Source organism: Meriones unguiculatus, chromosome 11 (genome assembly GCF_030254825.1).
Source record: "Meriones unguiculatus strain TT.TT164.6M chromosome 11, Bangor_MerUng_6.1, whole genome shotgun sequence".
NCBI lineage: Eukaryota > Metazoa > Chordata > Mammalia > Rodentia > Muridae > Meriones > Meriones unguiculatus.
The window spans coordinates 10,301,509-10,316,546 of record NC_083359.1 but is presented as its reverse complement, the minus strand read 5'-3'; the positions used below and the strand labels follow the sequence as shown (position 1 = coordinate 10,316,546).

Genomic DNA, 15,038 nt, shown 5'->3' with positions numbered 1-15,038 from the left:
CACTATCCACAGCTGTCTGGGGGTGGCACTGGGGAAGCCAGGCAGCAGTAGCTTGAACACAGGCATAGCACCCCAAGTTTCTTCAGACCCTGGAGACACTGCTGCGTCTCTGGAGAGGGCAGGGTAGTCATTCCCGTTCTGTGCCCTGCGAGGGTTCTGCAGGATGATGTGTGTGAGGTGCCTACCTTGTGCCTGGTGTGTGCCATGGCACTCACCATCATCAGGGGAGGCTTTCTCTTTCTGCTCTGGTCCAGTCCGAGTGGTGTCCCGGTTGGAGCTGTGGTGCAGAGGAGGCCTGTGGGGCGGGAGTTACGGCTTCTGAGCCATGGGAGGAGAGCCGCAGCTCCTATGGTAACTCTGCCCTGCTCGCTGCTGCGGGGTTTGGGAATAACTTGAGGCCCCACCCTTCTGTTGCGATGGCAACAGTTGCTTGTTGTTTCTAAGGCCGGTGGCTGCTGCTTGGCGTTGGACTTGAAGACAGATCCAGGTGTGTCCCGACATACGCTTGTATAGCTCGCCATGCACCGGTGATGGGTACTCACTGGTGCCTCCTCTCACTACCCGGTGGTGGCTTGTCCCCACTTAGCACTCACTTGCTTGAGTGATCATCTAGGGCTACCCATCCAGTAGCCCTAGACACCCTTGTCTATATGACAGGCATCCTTTCGTCCCCTCCTCCCACGCCCACCTGATTCCTACCCTTCACCTCATCGACCCTCCCCACCTCACCCTCCCCACACACCCACCCGTCCATTCATCTGACCACCAAAACACCCATCTGTCCAGTCATCCACTCTAATTGGTTAGCTGCCTGTCCCATCCATTCATTACTCATTTCCTTTACCTATTCATCTGCTCAACCATCCATCCACCCACCAAACCACCCATTATCTGGTCACTCCTCCCCAGACACCCACACATCTGTCAGCCCAGTTTATCCGTCCATCTGCTTGACCACCCACCTGTGCATATATCTGTCTCCACATTCACGGCTCAATCCCCTCCTTACCCATCCTTCTAGTCTTTGCTCTCGCAGGAACATTTCTCGGGTTCTCTGTGTCAGGGCCCACATCAGCCTCTCTGGGCCTTGGAGGCTGATTGGAGGTGACGCTAGAGTGAGAGCAACTTCAGCAATGAGCAAGCAGCTTCTGGCTTTAATGATTAGAACCCAGGACAAGAGAACCCAGAGGTCCCTGTAGAGTGGGAGGGGGGAGGGAAGGTAGAGCACCTTGGGGGAAGAGGCACTGTGCTGTCTTCTTGCTTGAGTGATCATCCCGGAGGGGATGGGTATTGGGGTTCGTGGAGTCTTTGAGGAAGAGAGACACTAAGGGCTCCATGAGGAGAGTCCAAGTTGCCAGTGCAGGGAAATCCCAGCGGGGAGTGAGCACTGAGGTAAGGCAGAGAAGGAACAGATAAAGGGTGGTAAAGGATGTGTCATTGATAGGGTGACTGCTGGGGGCAGGTGGCTGGAGCTGGAACAGGCTGGAAATCTAATTGGGTGGGGATTCCCAGCTGAGGGTCCAGCCAAGGTACACGTGGAGCAGGCACTTACCCACCCGCTCGCAGTGGTTTTGTTTCCCAGCCTGCCCTGTGCATGGGCAGAGCGTGGTCTAATGACCAGAGCTTTTAGGCTCAGAGACATTGATGTGGCAACTGGAATCAGGGCAAGGACTCTGAAGCAGTGAGGGCCGGGGGATGGGAGAGCAGCACTGACCTACCCACGCCAGCACAGAACGGCCTTTACTTCCCTCAGTGCTAGCATAGGCTTGGAGTAGGAGTCCAGCATATGCACCAACCCTGAATGTTCGCAGGGACTGGTGGCAAAGGTTGTCTGAGGGTTTGACCAGGAAGTCTGGCTTGGAAAAATGGCCAGGGAATCGCCACCTCAGATTTGGAGGAAAAAAAATGTCAGTGCTCTCAACTTCCCATCCCCTGAACAGCCATATTGCGCTCTTCCCAATCAGACCAGCCTCCTCACTGGCCTTTGTGCCCCTAGCTCTGGCCAGGTGACCTCTACAAGTACCTCTTCCTGTTGCCTGCCACCACAAGTTTACACTCTGGGCAGAGCTGGGCACAGGGGAGAACTTTGTGCCTCCTGCCTGCCTATGACGGAGGCAGGGAACCCCCTTGGAGACTCTCAGGCTAAGGCTGATGGGCAGTGATTGTGTTAGCTGCCCCTGGACGCAGCAGGCAAAAGCTCTGTGGCTGCTTATTGAAAACAGCCAAAGGCACGGGTGGAGGAAAAAGACCATGGCAGGCCACAGGCTTGCCTTCCCTGCATGTGTGGCTTACCTCTAAGGAGTCCTTTGATTTGGGAGCTTGATCAAGGGTACCCTGTCCCTTAAAGGATGGCTGGTGACTGCCAGCTTGGGGGGTGAATTGTACTGTGGGAGTCTGGAGAACTGGTACTGGGATATGATGCCCCCCCCAACCCCCGTCTGCCCTCAGGACCTGAGGTAATAGATGTCGCTTTCATCTCAGCTCTCCAGAGCAGAACCTCCACTCCCTACTCGGCTGTGTGACCCTTGACAAGTGACTCAATTTCTCTGGGCTTCAGTCTCCTCCCTGGAAAAGGGCTTGATCGTCACGGTCCTTACAGGAATTACATGGATGAGCGCTGTGGACTTTCAGAAGTACTCTGGCCAGGTAGCAGCGCTGGATAACTTTTGACCGCTTGCTTCTTCATTCGGAGGAGGCTTAGCTGGTGTGGCTCTTCCATGTCTTTGTCATCAACAGCTTGCTGACCTCTAGGAATATGGGCCCAAGCCTTGCCCTGGTTCCTCCCGGATGTGAGCGAAACCTGAGGTGCCCCGAGTCTTGGAGACTAGCATGGGATGTCCTGCTCCATCCGGAGGTACCTCCCAGTGACTCCCAGGCCCCACCCTAGGTTAGGTGGAAGCTCTTTTTGCTCAAAGCTCCAGTCCTGGCCCTGGCCAGTGCTCCAAGCTTACTGGATGCTGAGAGGCTGTGCCTACAGATTCCAGGACAAGAAGCTGTAGATCCAGGACAGGCCATTTCCTCCTGCAGCTTCCGTGCCGTCTACTACCTACCCACTGTGCCCTGTCTCCTTCTGAGTGCTGTCCAGTTTCGGCTCTCCTTGTCTAGTTCAAGGTACTGTATTCCACCAAGTCTCTCTGTTTTCTCTTGGCAATGCCGAGAACCCCCACTGGCTCAGCTGGGTCTTGCTAACACGGTCTTGCCCCCTGTTGGCTTGAGCATTGTTTTCTCCTTTGGCCTCAGTTTCCCATGTATGGAAAGGGGTGCCGGATTCTTTTCTTGCTTAGACTTTTTCAAGTGAAACGAATTCTTCCATTCCTTTTCTTCCCCAGTCTCATCATGTGCCCACTGGCCTGCCAGCCTGCATGTCCCCAGCTGAGGCTCTTTCCCTTTGGTTCTCAGAGATCTTTAGTGCTTTCTTGCCCAAGCCTTTGTGTGGGGGTCTCCTTGTGATGCTTGGCCTGTCTATGACGCTAGTTTCTGCTTCTGGGTCTTCCTTTTGGGTCTGTCTTCACCAAGCCCCAGGTGAGCGGCTTCCACACCCCAGGGCTCTGTCTGGCTCAGTTGCTCACGTACACTCTCTGGGTGTTTGGGGACGAGTGACTTTGCTCAGGATCAGTTTCTGGCTCGAGGCACGGAACAGGCATAAACTTGACGAAGTTGACCTTCTCTGTGGTTGGGGTGGAATATCAACCAAAGCGGGAGTCCCAGGTCTGTGACACTGCCTAGGTGGTTCCAGGAGTGGCTGCAGCACTCTTAGTGACACGGGGGCTGTCCGGGTGTAAGGCTGCCTTCCTGGAGCAAGGTTCTGGACTGAGCTCCCCAGTCTTTGATTCCTGTGGTTCTATTCCCTGCAGGCCAGCTGCTGCTCATAGCACGAGCCAGAGCTACACCATGACCCGCTGGACATCCCTCAAGGCCTCTAGGCCCCACAAGCCTGGCTCCCGGGACCTGGCAGCCTCCCCCCGGCGTCTGAGTACCCCAACCTTGGCCACCTTCCCCTGGAAGGCTCAGGGTCCTGGGACTGAGGTGCCTTCCCAGAATGATTCCCGGGTTCCCCAGCTCGGTCAACCCTCTGCCTCCTGGCCCCGACAGAAACAGCATCCACCATTGCGGCCCCGAGCCTCAGCTACACAGAGCCATGGTGAGGTGGTCAACTGAGACAGCTGTAGGGGAGGATGTCAGAGTGAGGACAGGTGGCCCTGGAGAGCCTGAGGTCACATGGTAGGAGACCGTACATTAGACATGAGGTTTGGATCTCAGCTCTCCTGCTTGATGTCCATATGTCTTGATTGGAAGTTCCTTTACCTCTTAGAAATGCTCCATGGCTGTCAGAGGATGGCTTGAGGGTCTGGGTGTGCTTTGCCCCACACCTGGCAGGTCCTCTTTGTGGTTCTCAGGCTTCGCGGCCATGCCAGGCTGCACGACTCAGCAGGTCTGTGGCTCACGGCATAGACCCTGGGAGTCCTTCCTGAGCTGGCTGGTGTCATGGTCTCCGCCGTGCCTCTGTGTTGGTGGCAGAGTCTACAGGCCATGTCCCTCTGAGCCTGTGATGCAAATGCAGTTAGGGGGTCGTGCTGTTCAGATGGGGCTGAGCTGCAGCATTGCTGTCTCTGCTTATGGGCCCTGGGCAGGTGTCTCCATGTTCTGAGCCCCCTTGTCTGAGACATGAGGCAGACCCACCTTCCAGGGTCCAAGGGTGGGAAGCTCTGATAGTGTCCAGCCTGTCCTTGGTGCCCAGCTATCCCGGGATCGTCTTCTGGGATCTCTTTGTCTGTCTAGTGACATCACGTGATTGGGGGCTCCAAGGCTTTGTCGGGCTCTAAACTGTAGTGTAATTGGGTAGGTCTTGGGGTGCGCACAGCCCTGTTTTGGGGAGACATAGCACATCCAGCTCGTCAGCACCCTGCTATAACAGTGGACACCCACTTTCACTTCAGCCCAGCTGAGACAGGCTAGAGCCTACAGGGCCAGGCGTGCTGTGATCCCAGGCTTGGCCTCACGCTGGTCCTTGTGGAGCAATGGGGAGTGTGCAAAGCCTAGGCCTGAGACATGAGTTTTTTCTGGCCATGGTGGTGCCATTCTTCAGACCTTCTCTGGGGCGTGGGGGGGGGGGGGCTGTGAGCTAGGCTGGCCCAGAGATAGGTATTCTTTGTAGGAGGCCAAAGGTGGTAATAGAAGCAGAGAAGGGGGAAGATGCTTGTTCTGAAGTTAGGGCAACCTTAAAGGACCCAATCTGGGTGTCTACTCTAGGGCTACCCTTTATATCATATGACTGAAAAATAGAAAAGATACGGGTATAACCTGTGGGTGCTTGGGTGCTTGGGCTTCAAGAGGATGGGCAGAGTGAACATGGAGTGTCAGATATAATGAGGCCTGGGGCTTGGCACACCTGTTCTAGGCCCAGGGTAAGGTGGCCTGATGTGAGGGAGCTGGTAATCTTAGCAGGAAAAACTGGCCGGTGCCACAGTGCTTATGACTGTTACTATTGATAGCCCCCATGAAGACCTGCGCTGGAGTGTGCAGGGTGTGGGTTAGAACCATTTGTATGTTACTTCTAGGGCATGGGGGGGGGCTGTCATCCCATCATCGGAGCAAAGCCTGTACCTCAGCACTGCTGTGGGAAAGTGTTTGTGTGTGTGTGTGTGTGTATGTGTGTATGTGTGTGAGCATGTATGGGGTGAGGGAGTGTGAGGGAGCATGTGTGTGCCTGTGTGGAGGGAGGAGTGTCTGTGTTCAGCTGGGAGGAGTGTTTGTTTGACGGCCTGTGTAGCTCCCAGGGTCGGCTGGCTGTGAGCAGAGGAAGGATGGGATTCGACTTGGCACCTTTGAGGGTCCTGGTGCCTGCCATTGGGGGACTGGGAGTAAGGCAGATAGATGAAGTGAGGCTGGTGAGGTGGCCCCTGCCTTGGTCCGGGCTGGAGGTGATCAGGACTTGGGCTATGAGAGAAAATATAAATATATCGAAACCAGGGCCCTCGGCATGGGAGTGAGAAGAGATGAGAGGGAGCCAAGGCTTCTTTCTGGCTGGGGCTGCTGGGAGGCCGAGGAGTCGGTTCTCCAAGCTGAGAAGCTGGATGGAGGAGCAGGCTTCAAGTGGGAGGGATCTGTGGTGACTAAACTTGGCCTGCGACTGCCAGCGACTGTCATGGGCCTTGGCTGCCTGCCCAGACAGACCTACTGTCCTCTCTTTTGCAGGAGTGCCCCCGCCCGGAGTCAGCCTGGGGGCAGGCCAGGGTCCACCAGACCCCGGGATGACCGCAGCCAGCCGGGCCAACCCCTACAGCATCGTATCATCAGAGGAGGACGGGCTGCACCTGGTTACCATGTCAGGCGCCAACGGCTTTGGCAACGGCAAGGTGCACACGCGGCGCCGGTGCCGCAACCGCTTCGTCAAGAAGAACGGCCAGTGCAACATTGAGTTCGCCAACATGGACGAGAAGTCGCAGCGCTACCTGGCCGACATGTTCACCACATGTGTGGACATCCGCTGGCGCTACATGCTGCTCATCTTCTCCCTGGCCTTCCTCGCCTCCTGGCTGCTGTTCGGCATCATCTTCTGGGTCATTGCCGTCGCCCACGGAGACCTGGAGCCGGCCGAGGGTCGCGGCCGCACGCCCTGTGTGCTGCAGGTCCACGGCTTCATGGCAGCCTTTCTCTTCTCCATTGAGACGCAGACCACCATTGGCTACGGGCTGCGCTGCGTGACCGAGGAGTGCCCCGTGGCCGTCTTCATGGTGGTGGCCCAGTCCATCGTGGGCTGCATCATCGACTCCTTCATGATCGGCGCCATCATGGCCAAGATGGCCCGGCCCAAGAAGCGAGCGCAGACCCTGCTTTTCAGCCACAACGCCGTGGTGGCCCTGAGGGACGGCAAGCTCTGTCTCATGTGGCGCGTGGGGAACCTGCGCAAGAGCCACATCGTGGAGGCTCACGTGCGGGCCCAGCTCATCAAGCCCAGGGTCACGGAGGAGGGTGAGTACATCCCGCTGGACCAGATTGACATCGACGTGGGCTTTGACAAGGGTCTGGACCGCATCTTCCTGGTCTCGCCCATCACCATCTTGCACGAGATCGATGAGGCCAGCCCGCTGTTCGGCATTAGCCGCCAGGACCTCGAGACGGACGACTTTGAGATCGTGGTCATCTTAGAAGGCATGGTGGAAGCCACGGCCATGACCACACAGGCTCGCAGCTCCTACCTAGCCAACGAGATCCTGTGGGGCCACCGCTTTGAACCGGTGCTCTTTGAGGAGAAGAACCAGTACAAGATTGACTACTCACACTTCCACAAGACCTACGAGGTGCCCTCTACGCCCCGCTGCAGCGCCAAGGACCTGGTGGAGAACAAGTTCCTCCTGCCCAGCGCCAACTCCTTCTGCTATGAGAACGAGCTGGCCTTCCTGAGCCGGGACGAGGAGGACGAGGTGGCCACAGAAAGGGATGGCCGTAGCCCTCAGCCTGAGCATGACTTTGACAGGCTTCAGGCGGGCAGTGGCGCCCTGGAGCAGCGGCCCTACAGACGGGAGTCAGAGATTTGAGCGCCCTTGCCTTAGGCGCAGCACCGCCCTGACCAAGAGTGGTCGTCCCCTGTCCCTCGGGGACCTGGGTTTGAGCAGAGCAGGCCAAATGCCTCGGGTCACAGACTCAGTAGCATCTTAGTCTTTTCGTGTTTTTTCGCAATAGTTTGGGAAGGTTGGCGGGAGAGTGGGCGGCCGGAATGAACAGCCCGTGGCCTGATGGCTACACACGGGCCAGGAGGCGACCTCTTGGGGGTAGGGTGAACCACAGGAGTTGGGGAGTCTGCTGGAGGTCTGGGGAGCAGGTTCCCAGCCTTGGCGGGAGAAGGCTGCGTTTGCACACTTCATTGGTTTTTAACTTGGATAAGACTGTTTACAAACAAACAAACAAACAAACAAAAAAACCCCACAAAACAAACACAAGAAAACACTAACATTTGGTTTGGTTTTTAAAATTCATGGTGTGGGGACAGTTAGGATTCTACTCAGTGCGGCCGGGCCGGCAGCTGGATGGAGTGCCCTGAAGGTTCTCTGGGGGTCTGCCAGGGCCCTGCAAGTTGTCATGAATAAGGATGAATCACGCTGCTTGTGACCGTGTTAATGATCCTAATAAAGCATCTGGGTGTCTCTGGGGGTGGGGGCCCGCTAGGGCAAATCTGGCTTGATCTTGTGCGTTTGGTGTTGTACCTCAGCTACATCAGGGCTGGGTGTAGACTCCCTTCTGTGTCCCCGCGTGCCTCCTTCCCTGTCTGCCCGAGGTCTCCACCCCTTGCAGTGAGGGCCAGCAGGAAACACCGGGGTGGGTGCTTCTTAGGAAAGGACACTCAGGAAACTAGCATGGGGTCTGGGTCCCACATTCCCAGGAAGTGGGTCAGCCCTCCCCCCTCCCCACTGGACTCATAGCTTGAGTCGTGCCTTAGAGACTCCAGGTTGTCTGGCTTCGGTCATTTTTAGTTTTATCTGACTTGTTTAATCTTTCCCTGCTGCCCCGGACTCCACTCATGAAGTTCCCATAAGCCCCTCTGAGGGTGCAGAGGCTGCAGTCCTCCTGGCTCACAGCCATGTCCCTGCCTGACTTTCTACCACACTCCCAGGGCAGGATGACACGGCCCTGCTGACCCCAGCCAGTCATCTGCCGCTGGGGGGAACCCCATCCTCCACCAGACCCCTATAGTCATAGAGACGATCAGAGAAATAAAGAATTTTCGTTCAGTCTTAAGGGGCCCGTGGTGGAGCTTTTCCTCCCTGAGGCCCCCCCAAGCCATGGAGTCTTCCCTCTAGTGCCCGGTCAGGGAGACCTGAGGTGGGTTTGCTCCCAGGCATCTAGCTTAAGATTCCATGCTAATTTCTAGCCTAGGAGGTTCCTCTAGGACCTGAGGCAGGGGCCTTAGCTCCCTTGCATTCTTGGCCCCCAAATCTCACTGACTATTCTAGCCTTGGCTCTGGGGCCTGAGGATGCATTTCAGGGTGGGAATGCTTGGCTCTCACCACCATCTGGTTGCCAGGCTAAGGGTTGGGGAGGAGAGAAAGGAGGAACCTGGGCACCTGTCGCTCTTTCTGAGTAGGTGGGTCCGTATCCAGAGCAGGGTCTGACCGCTCTTGGTTCCCCAAGGCCTGCTCCCAGCTCATCATTTCAGTGGCCTGACGCATTCAGCATGCTCACCCCTCCTCCCTCCAGGCTCAGGCCTGCCAGAATGGTCCGGTCCCTGGGCCCTGCTGGAGGGCAGCTCAAGCTGCCTTTCATCTCTGCCAAAGGCAGGCAGACTGCTGTATTTTCAAATTCTCCTGCCCTCTTTTTTTTTTTCCCTCTTTCCCTGTGTTTATTTATTGCTCGTGCTAAAGACCAAACCAGCCTCCTCCCCCCTCTTTAGTGTACCTAACGGGGGGAGGCCACAGAGAGGGGAGCCATGTGCCTGGGCCAAGCAGCAAAGCTTGGCCCCTGGGGAGTGCGTGAGAAGGGGAGCCAGGGTGTGTATGTGTGCATGCGTGTGCAGATGTCCTCCCATGATTGCCTCCCTGTGTGTGAAACTCGGTCTGCAGGATTTTGTGTACACAGGTGTTTGTGTGGAGGTAGTCCATGGCTGCCCGCAGGTATGTGTGCTTGTGTGTTTTTTATTGGGCTAAATCGGGTTTAGTGCTCACCAACCTGAACTGGCCAGGCTGGATGCTGGCCACAGACATGACCACAGTCCGACTTGAGTCCCCGCCCTGCCCCGGTTAAACAGGCCGTCCGTAGCAGGCGGCAGTTTGAGGCCTCTGATGAGAAGCCTCGGCACCAGATGCTGTCGGAGGCCATGGGTGCATCTGTGCGCATGAGCATGTGTGAGTGCGTGGAGGTCCCGGGGTGCGTGTATGTGAGTGTCAGTGGGGTGGGTGCTGTGTGCGGCTTGGGAGAGCTGCACGGGGTGAAACGGCTCCCCGGAGCCCGTGCTGGTGCTGTGTCACCTGGTCCTTGTCCAGCTGAGGGCCTGGGGGCAGAAGAACACAGCATAGGGAGGCCCCTGCGCGGGGGCCTGCCCTGTGTGAGGTCACAGAATGTTAACTCTATTTTAAATGGTGAAACTGGAGAATTTTCATGTTATTTTCAATACATAGCGGTATTTAAAGATGTAGGCGACCAGACTAGACCACATTAAATGCATTTTGATCTCTTTGAACGCTGTCGTGTTGAGATGCGCGTCTCATTGCCCTCTGCCTGCCTCTGTCACCTGCCGGGCATCCGTACTTCCTTGGGCCCCCGCAGGCTGGACAGCCTCCCCGGACAGAATAGGACATGGCAGCAGCATTGCTGACAGGAGACAGAGCATGGCCTTCTCTCAGACTCCGGGGTAGGCTTTTAGCCTTTTCCTTGGCCACTCCCTACCCCAGTGCACACACTGCCTCTACCTCATTCCTAGGCTCTTACTGCCCTGCCCTCTTTCCTTCCACACGGGCACTGAGCATCATGCCTTCCTATAGAGGAAGCCTGGCCCTGAGATGGGCAACCCTGTCTCCTCTACAAGAAGGGAGCGGAGGGATGGGGGCTGAAAGAAGCCCTTCTCCAGCACAAGTCAAACAAGGCAGGATATGGGCAGAGCACTGTCCAGAGCAGCGCAGCACAGCGTGGTCCAAGGTTACGGTGTTGGGGCATAAACTGGGAGGCCTAGCTAGATACAGGAAGCAAGGTAGGCCTCTCCAGAGAAGCGCAGCTCCTCTGAGGGCTGAGGGCTGAGCTGGTTTGCAAGATGCTTGGGGAGGGGGTTTCTAGAGGGAACTCGGGACAAACAAAGCCTATAGGAGAGAGTGAAAGGAAGCAGGAAGCGGACATGGGCACCGTGGCACACACCGGTAATCCCAGCACTCTGGGAGGCAGAGGCAGGTGGATCACTGTGAGTTCCAGGCCAGCCTGGTCTACAAAGTGAGTCCAGGATTGCCAAGGCTACACAGAGAAACCCTGTCTTGAAAAATCAAAATATATAGATAAAATCAAAAAAGAGAGCAGGATTTCTGGGCTGGGTTCAGGCAGCTCACAGAGCCCAGAGGGCTCCCAAAGCACCCCACGGATACCATACAAGCTTCCGTGGCATCCCACAGGGCCCCATGCATACCACCCATGTTCCTGAGGGCACTGCATGAGCCTCCGTCAATACTATGTAGGACACAGGATACCACAGGGCGTGCTGGCCCGGCCTCCAGTCCCAACCAGGCAGCTTCTCTCAGTTCTCCACAGACCACGACTGCTTGGCCCTCACTAGAAGGTCATCTTCCTTCAGCAGGGACTTCTGTTCTCCCTGTTCGTGGCTATGCCTCGGCACCCAGAACAAGCTCTCACCTAGAAGGTGCCCGAGAAGAGATCCAAAAGAGCCACAGGAGACAAGAGGTGGGCTGGATGGGAGGTGGGTACCTATGTTGGGGGCAGCGAGGGTGAAACCCTTGGAGAGCCAAGAGGCTTTTGTGAAACCAGCCCTGGAGGTACAGGGGGGCCGGCTGCACCTTAAATGCTAGAGCCAGTTTAGGAATTCGCTGCTGAATGCTTTCAAAATGTCCTGTGCCCCGTGACATTGCTTTTAGAATAACACTTTGTAGGACATTTCGTCAAAAAGAGTGCCCAGGCTTCCAAGGGAAACCCATGTTACTGGAACAGGACTTCAGCATCCGCTGAGTCTGTTTGTGGGGAACGGGCATCTCTTTGCTAATAGCTGGCCAGCAGGGCCTGCCATGCTGGCCTTTGCTGTCCTTGGTGGCAAACAGGGCCTCTCTTCTGAAGCACCCCAAGGAGGCCCAGGGCATCCATGTGTTTTCTGTTCTGTGAGAGACAGAGCTGTCGGCACCACTGTTGTCAGTGCCTGTGTCTGAGAGAAGTGAGAGCGCTTCTCTCTGCCTCCATCTTCTTCTCTGTGAAATGGAGCTGATGGCCAGAACACAGCGTGTGAGGACCTCCTGAGTGACCTGCCTTGACCCAGAGGCTCTGCTGGTAACAGTGCCCGGCACCTACAGGAATGTTATGTACAGGCTCCAACATCCCTGCAGGGTGGCCTTAGGCGGGTGCTCAACGAGGAGCAGAGAGAAGGCAAAAGTACTCCGAGCCAGACACAAGGGCCAGACTAGGGCTGGGCTGGATTTTAAGGCCCACGGATCCTGAAGGGCCTGAAGGAGTTCAGGCTGCCTGAATGACGTGAGAGATGGCTGGGTGAGGACTAGTCATGTCCGTCACGATGGCATCTGGACATTTTAAGACGTCCAAAAATGGTACAACCACCTTGGAGGTCAGTCTGACAGTCCCCTCCTCCTCCCTCCCCCCTTTTTTTTCTCTCCTCCCTTCTCTTACCCTTCTGAGGTAGAACCCAGGGCCTGCACATATTAAACACATGCGCTACAACTAAGCCACAGCCACACATGGCTTTATCTAACCTTTCTTCCATTCTTCCTTCCTTCCTTCCTTCCTTCCTTCCTTCCTTCCTTCCTACCTTCCTTCCTTCCTTCCATCCTTCTATCTTTCCTTCCTTCCTTTGGTTCTTTCTATATCATTATGTTTCTTTATTTGCTAATAGCTGATTACTTTAATGTCCAGTATAAATTCCATTTCAAAACTGACATCAACTTTACATATATGAACATTTTTCTCAAAAAAAAAAAAAAAATAGGCCAGGCATGCTGGCTCACACCTGTAATCCTAACACTCTGGGAGGCAGAGGCAGGTGGATCTCTGTGAGTTCAAGGCCAGCCTGGTCTACAGAATGAACGTAGGACAGTCAAGGTTACACAGAGAAACCCTGTGTTGAAAAACCAAAAAGAAACAACAACAATAATAACAACAGCCCAGTGTTTAAAATTTTCAATTTCAATGTTATAGTGAAAATCTCCACAAATTCAGTTTAAGGCTGGATGTGGGTACATCAGTCAGGAGGATAAAGAAGAATAGGAAATCACAGCAGCCGAGGCAACAGTGTGAGTTCAAAGACGGTGTGTTACCCACCAACACCTTATCTCTTAGAAAAGATTTTTTTTTTTTTTTTTTTTTTTTTTTTTTTTTTTTTTTTTTTTTTTTACTCATCTCAATCGATCAAATGCCCTTGCCCAAGGAGAATTCTAAATTGGCTGCAATTTCCCCCACGACTGATGTACAATCATCCAGGGGTATACTTCCTCAAGAGAAAGGTAACATGAAGAATTTATAAATGTGGACACACGACACAGGTCTTGAAAGCACACTGCCCCTGAGCCACATCCTGAGCCCCATTTATTTTTAGATTTCAGGTGAGCTCTCATAAGTCATTTGATGCCTGCTAATGTGGGTCTGTGGGATTTCTTGGTGCATCTTGGCGCAGAGTCAGAACTGCAGCAGCGTGCTTTAATTACTACAGCGCGCTCCTTGGCCTCATGACCTTTATTGGGATTTTTTTTATGCTGTTTCAAGCTCAGCTGGGAGGTAACCGTCTTCATTTGAAGGGTTTGCACTGAAGTGCACACACACACACACACACACACACACACACACCATCTTGCTGCGTTTCTCAGGCTAGTTTTCAACCTCTGGAGTCTCGCTTAGGCTTCTGCTACACTCCATGGCTCAAAGCCATGCTCCCACCTGAAGACCACCTCAGCCTAGGCAATGCAGTGGTCCAAGAGCACCAGGATGCCGGAGTGCTCTCCCTCCAGCATCACATCCCTGCAGAGAATCCTCTGAGCAGCATCTAGGACCTGCTGCTCTTGACAGGTGAAGTCCACAGCTGTGTCCTCGAATGACACTGACCCCGTTTCCAGCCTCAGGGACATCCAGCACCCTCCCCGTGGCTCTCTCGGCACCACGGAACATCAGCGGCCACAACCGCGCCTCATGCTTGCTCAGCATAGAGCGAATGAGGCAGAAAAGAATGTCCAAGCTCTGGCAGCTTCTTAATAAACTCAGACGTAAGCTGACTTCTCGGATCAACTCAGCCTTTCTGCAAGCAACGGCTTCTTGAGAGAGATGGCACGGCGCTCACGCACAGTGAACGGGTGTTTATGGAAGCTTTATTTTGACCAGCCAAAAGCAGGAGGCAAGCTGGTCTCGGTAGCACACACCTGTGATCCCAGCACTCGGGGATCCAGAAGCGGGCTGATCTCTGTGAGTTTGAGTCTACAAAGTGAGCCCTAGACAGCCAAGGCTACACAGGCTGAAACCCTGTTTCAGGGAAACAAAATAAAACACAACAAAAAAACTAGGAGGCAAGGTGAGCACAGGCCATGCTGACCTCTCTGCCTCTAGAAACCAAATTTGCAAAAGGCAGATTTACTAGAGAAGAACATCAGAGTTTCAAGTTCATCTGAGTAATTTTGTAGAGCGAGGGATGAACCCCAGGTGGACTGACGCTTCCTTTTTGGACAGACAACGATGAATTATCTAAAATGAAACTCAAACTGCAGGTGCAGGCAAGTGAATTGCAGGACAATTGCCCGCAGGAGGTGTGTGAGCTTTGTAGAGAGAGTGGAGGCAGGGGGATATTTCTACAGGTCTATCACAGCCCCAGACCTCAGACTTTGGGGCTAAGGATGCTTCTCTCCCATGGTATAAAGAAGGCACCCTATGCCTGTGAGCACAGGGACAGGTGAGGCACAGGGTCACCGTGCACAGTGACATCTCGGTGTTCTCAGCTCGGAGAATGAGCACGTCTGGTTGACAGATGCATTTCCACATTGGTGTGTCCTGAACTCCTTCCTGGCTGGCCAGCCCACGGCCCACCCCACTACGGAATTCTGTTGGGTAACAAGGAAGAATGGGCCCAACCGGATGCTCCTGAGGCAACGAAGTGGAACGCAAGGAGCGGGCCCAGTTGCGTCCTGCTGTGTTCCATCCTGTGGCCGTCAAGTGACTTTCTGCAGAACACACAACGTGCAGGGACTGGCTGGGGTATGTAGGCCTGGGTTCAGGTATGTAGGCCTGCGTTCGTGTGCAGCAGGAGACGTGGAGGTGAGCAGAAGGTGCCAGGCCTCTATGTGTTTCAAAGCTCACAAGACGGTGTACACAAATTCCATCTTTTTTTTTTTTTTTTTTTTTTTCAA

General features: G+C 54.7%; 1 protein-coding gene across 1 annotated transcript in view; it reads left to right on the top strand.

Annotated features, from left to right (window-relative positions):
* Kcnj12 (potassium inwardly rectifying channel subfamily J member 12) overlaps nt 1–10,174 on the top strand; it is a 45,981-nt gene extending 35,807 nt beyond the window's left edge. Inside the window, exon 2 of the mRNA XM_021658195.2 lies at nt 6,196–10,174. Within this exon, the coding sequence (XP_021513870.1) occupies nt 6,252–7,538 (1,287 nt within the window). The 5' untranslated portion in view covers nt 6,196–6,251 and the 3' untranslated portion in view covers nt 7,539–10,174. The remainder of the gene's footprint in view (nt 1–6,195) is intronic.
* The last annotated feature ends 4,864 nt before the right edge of the window (nt 10,175–15,038 follow it).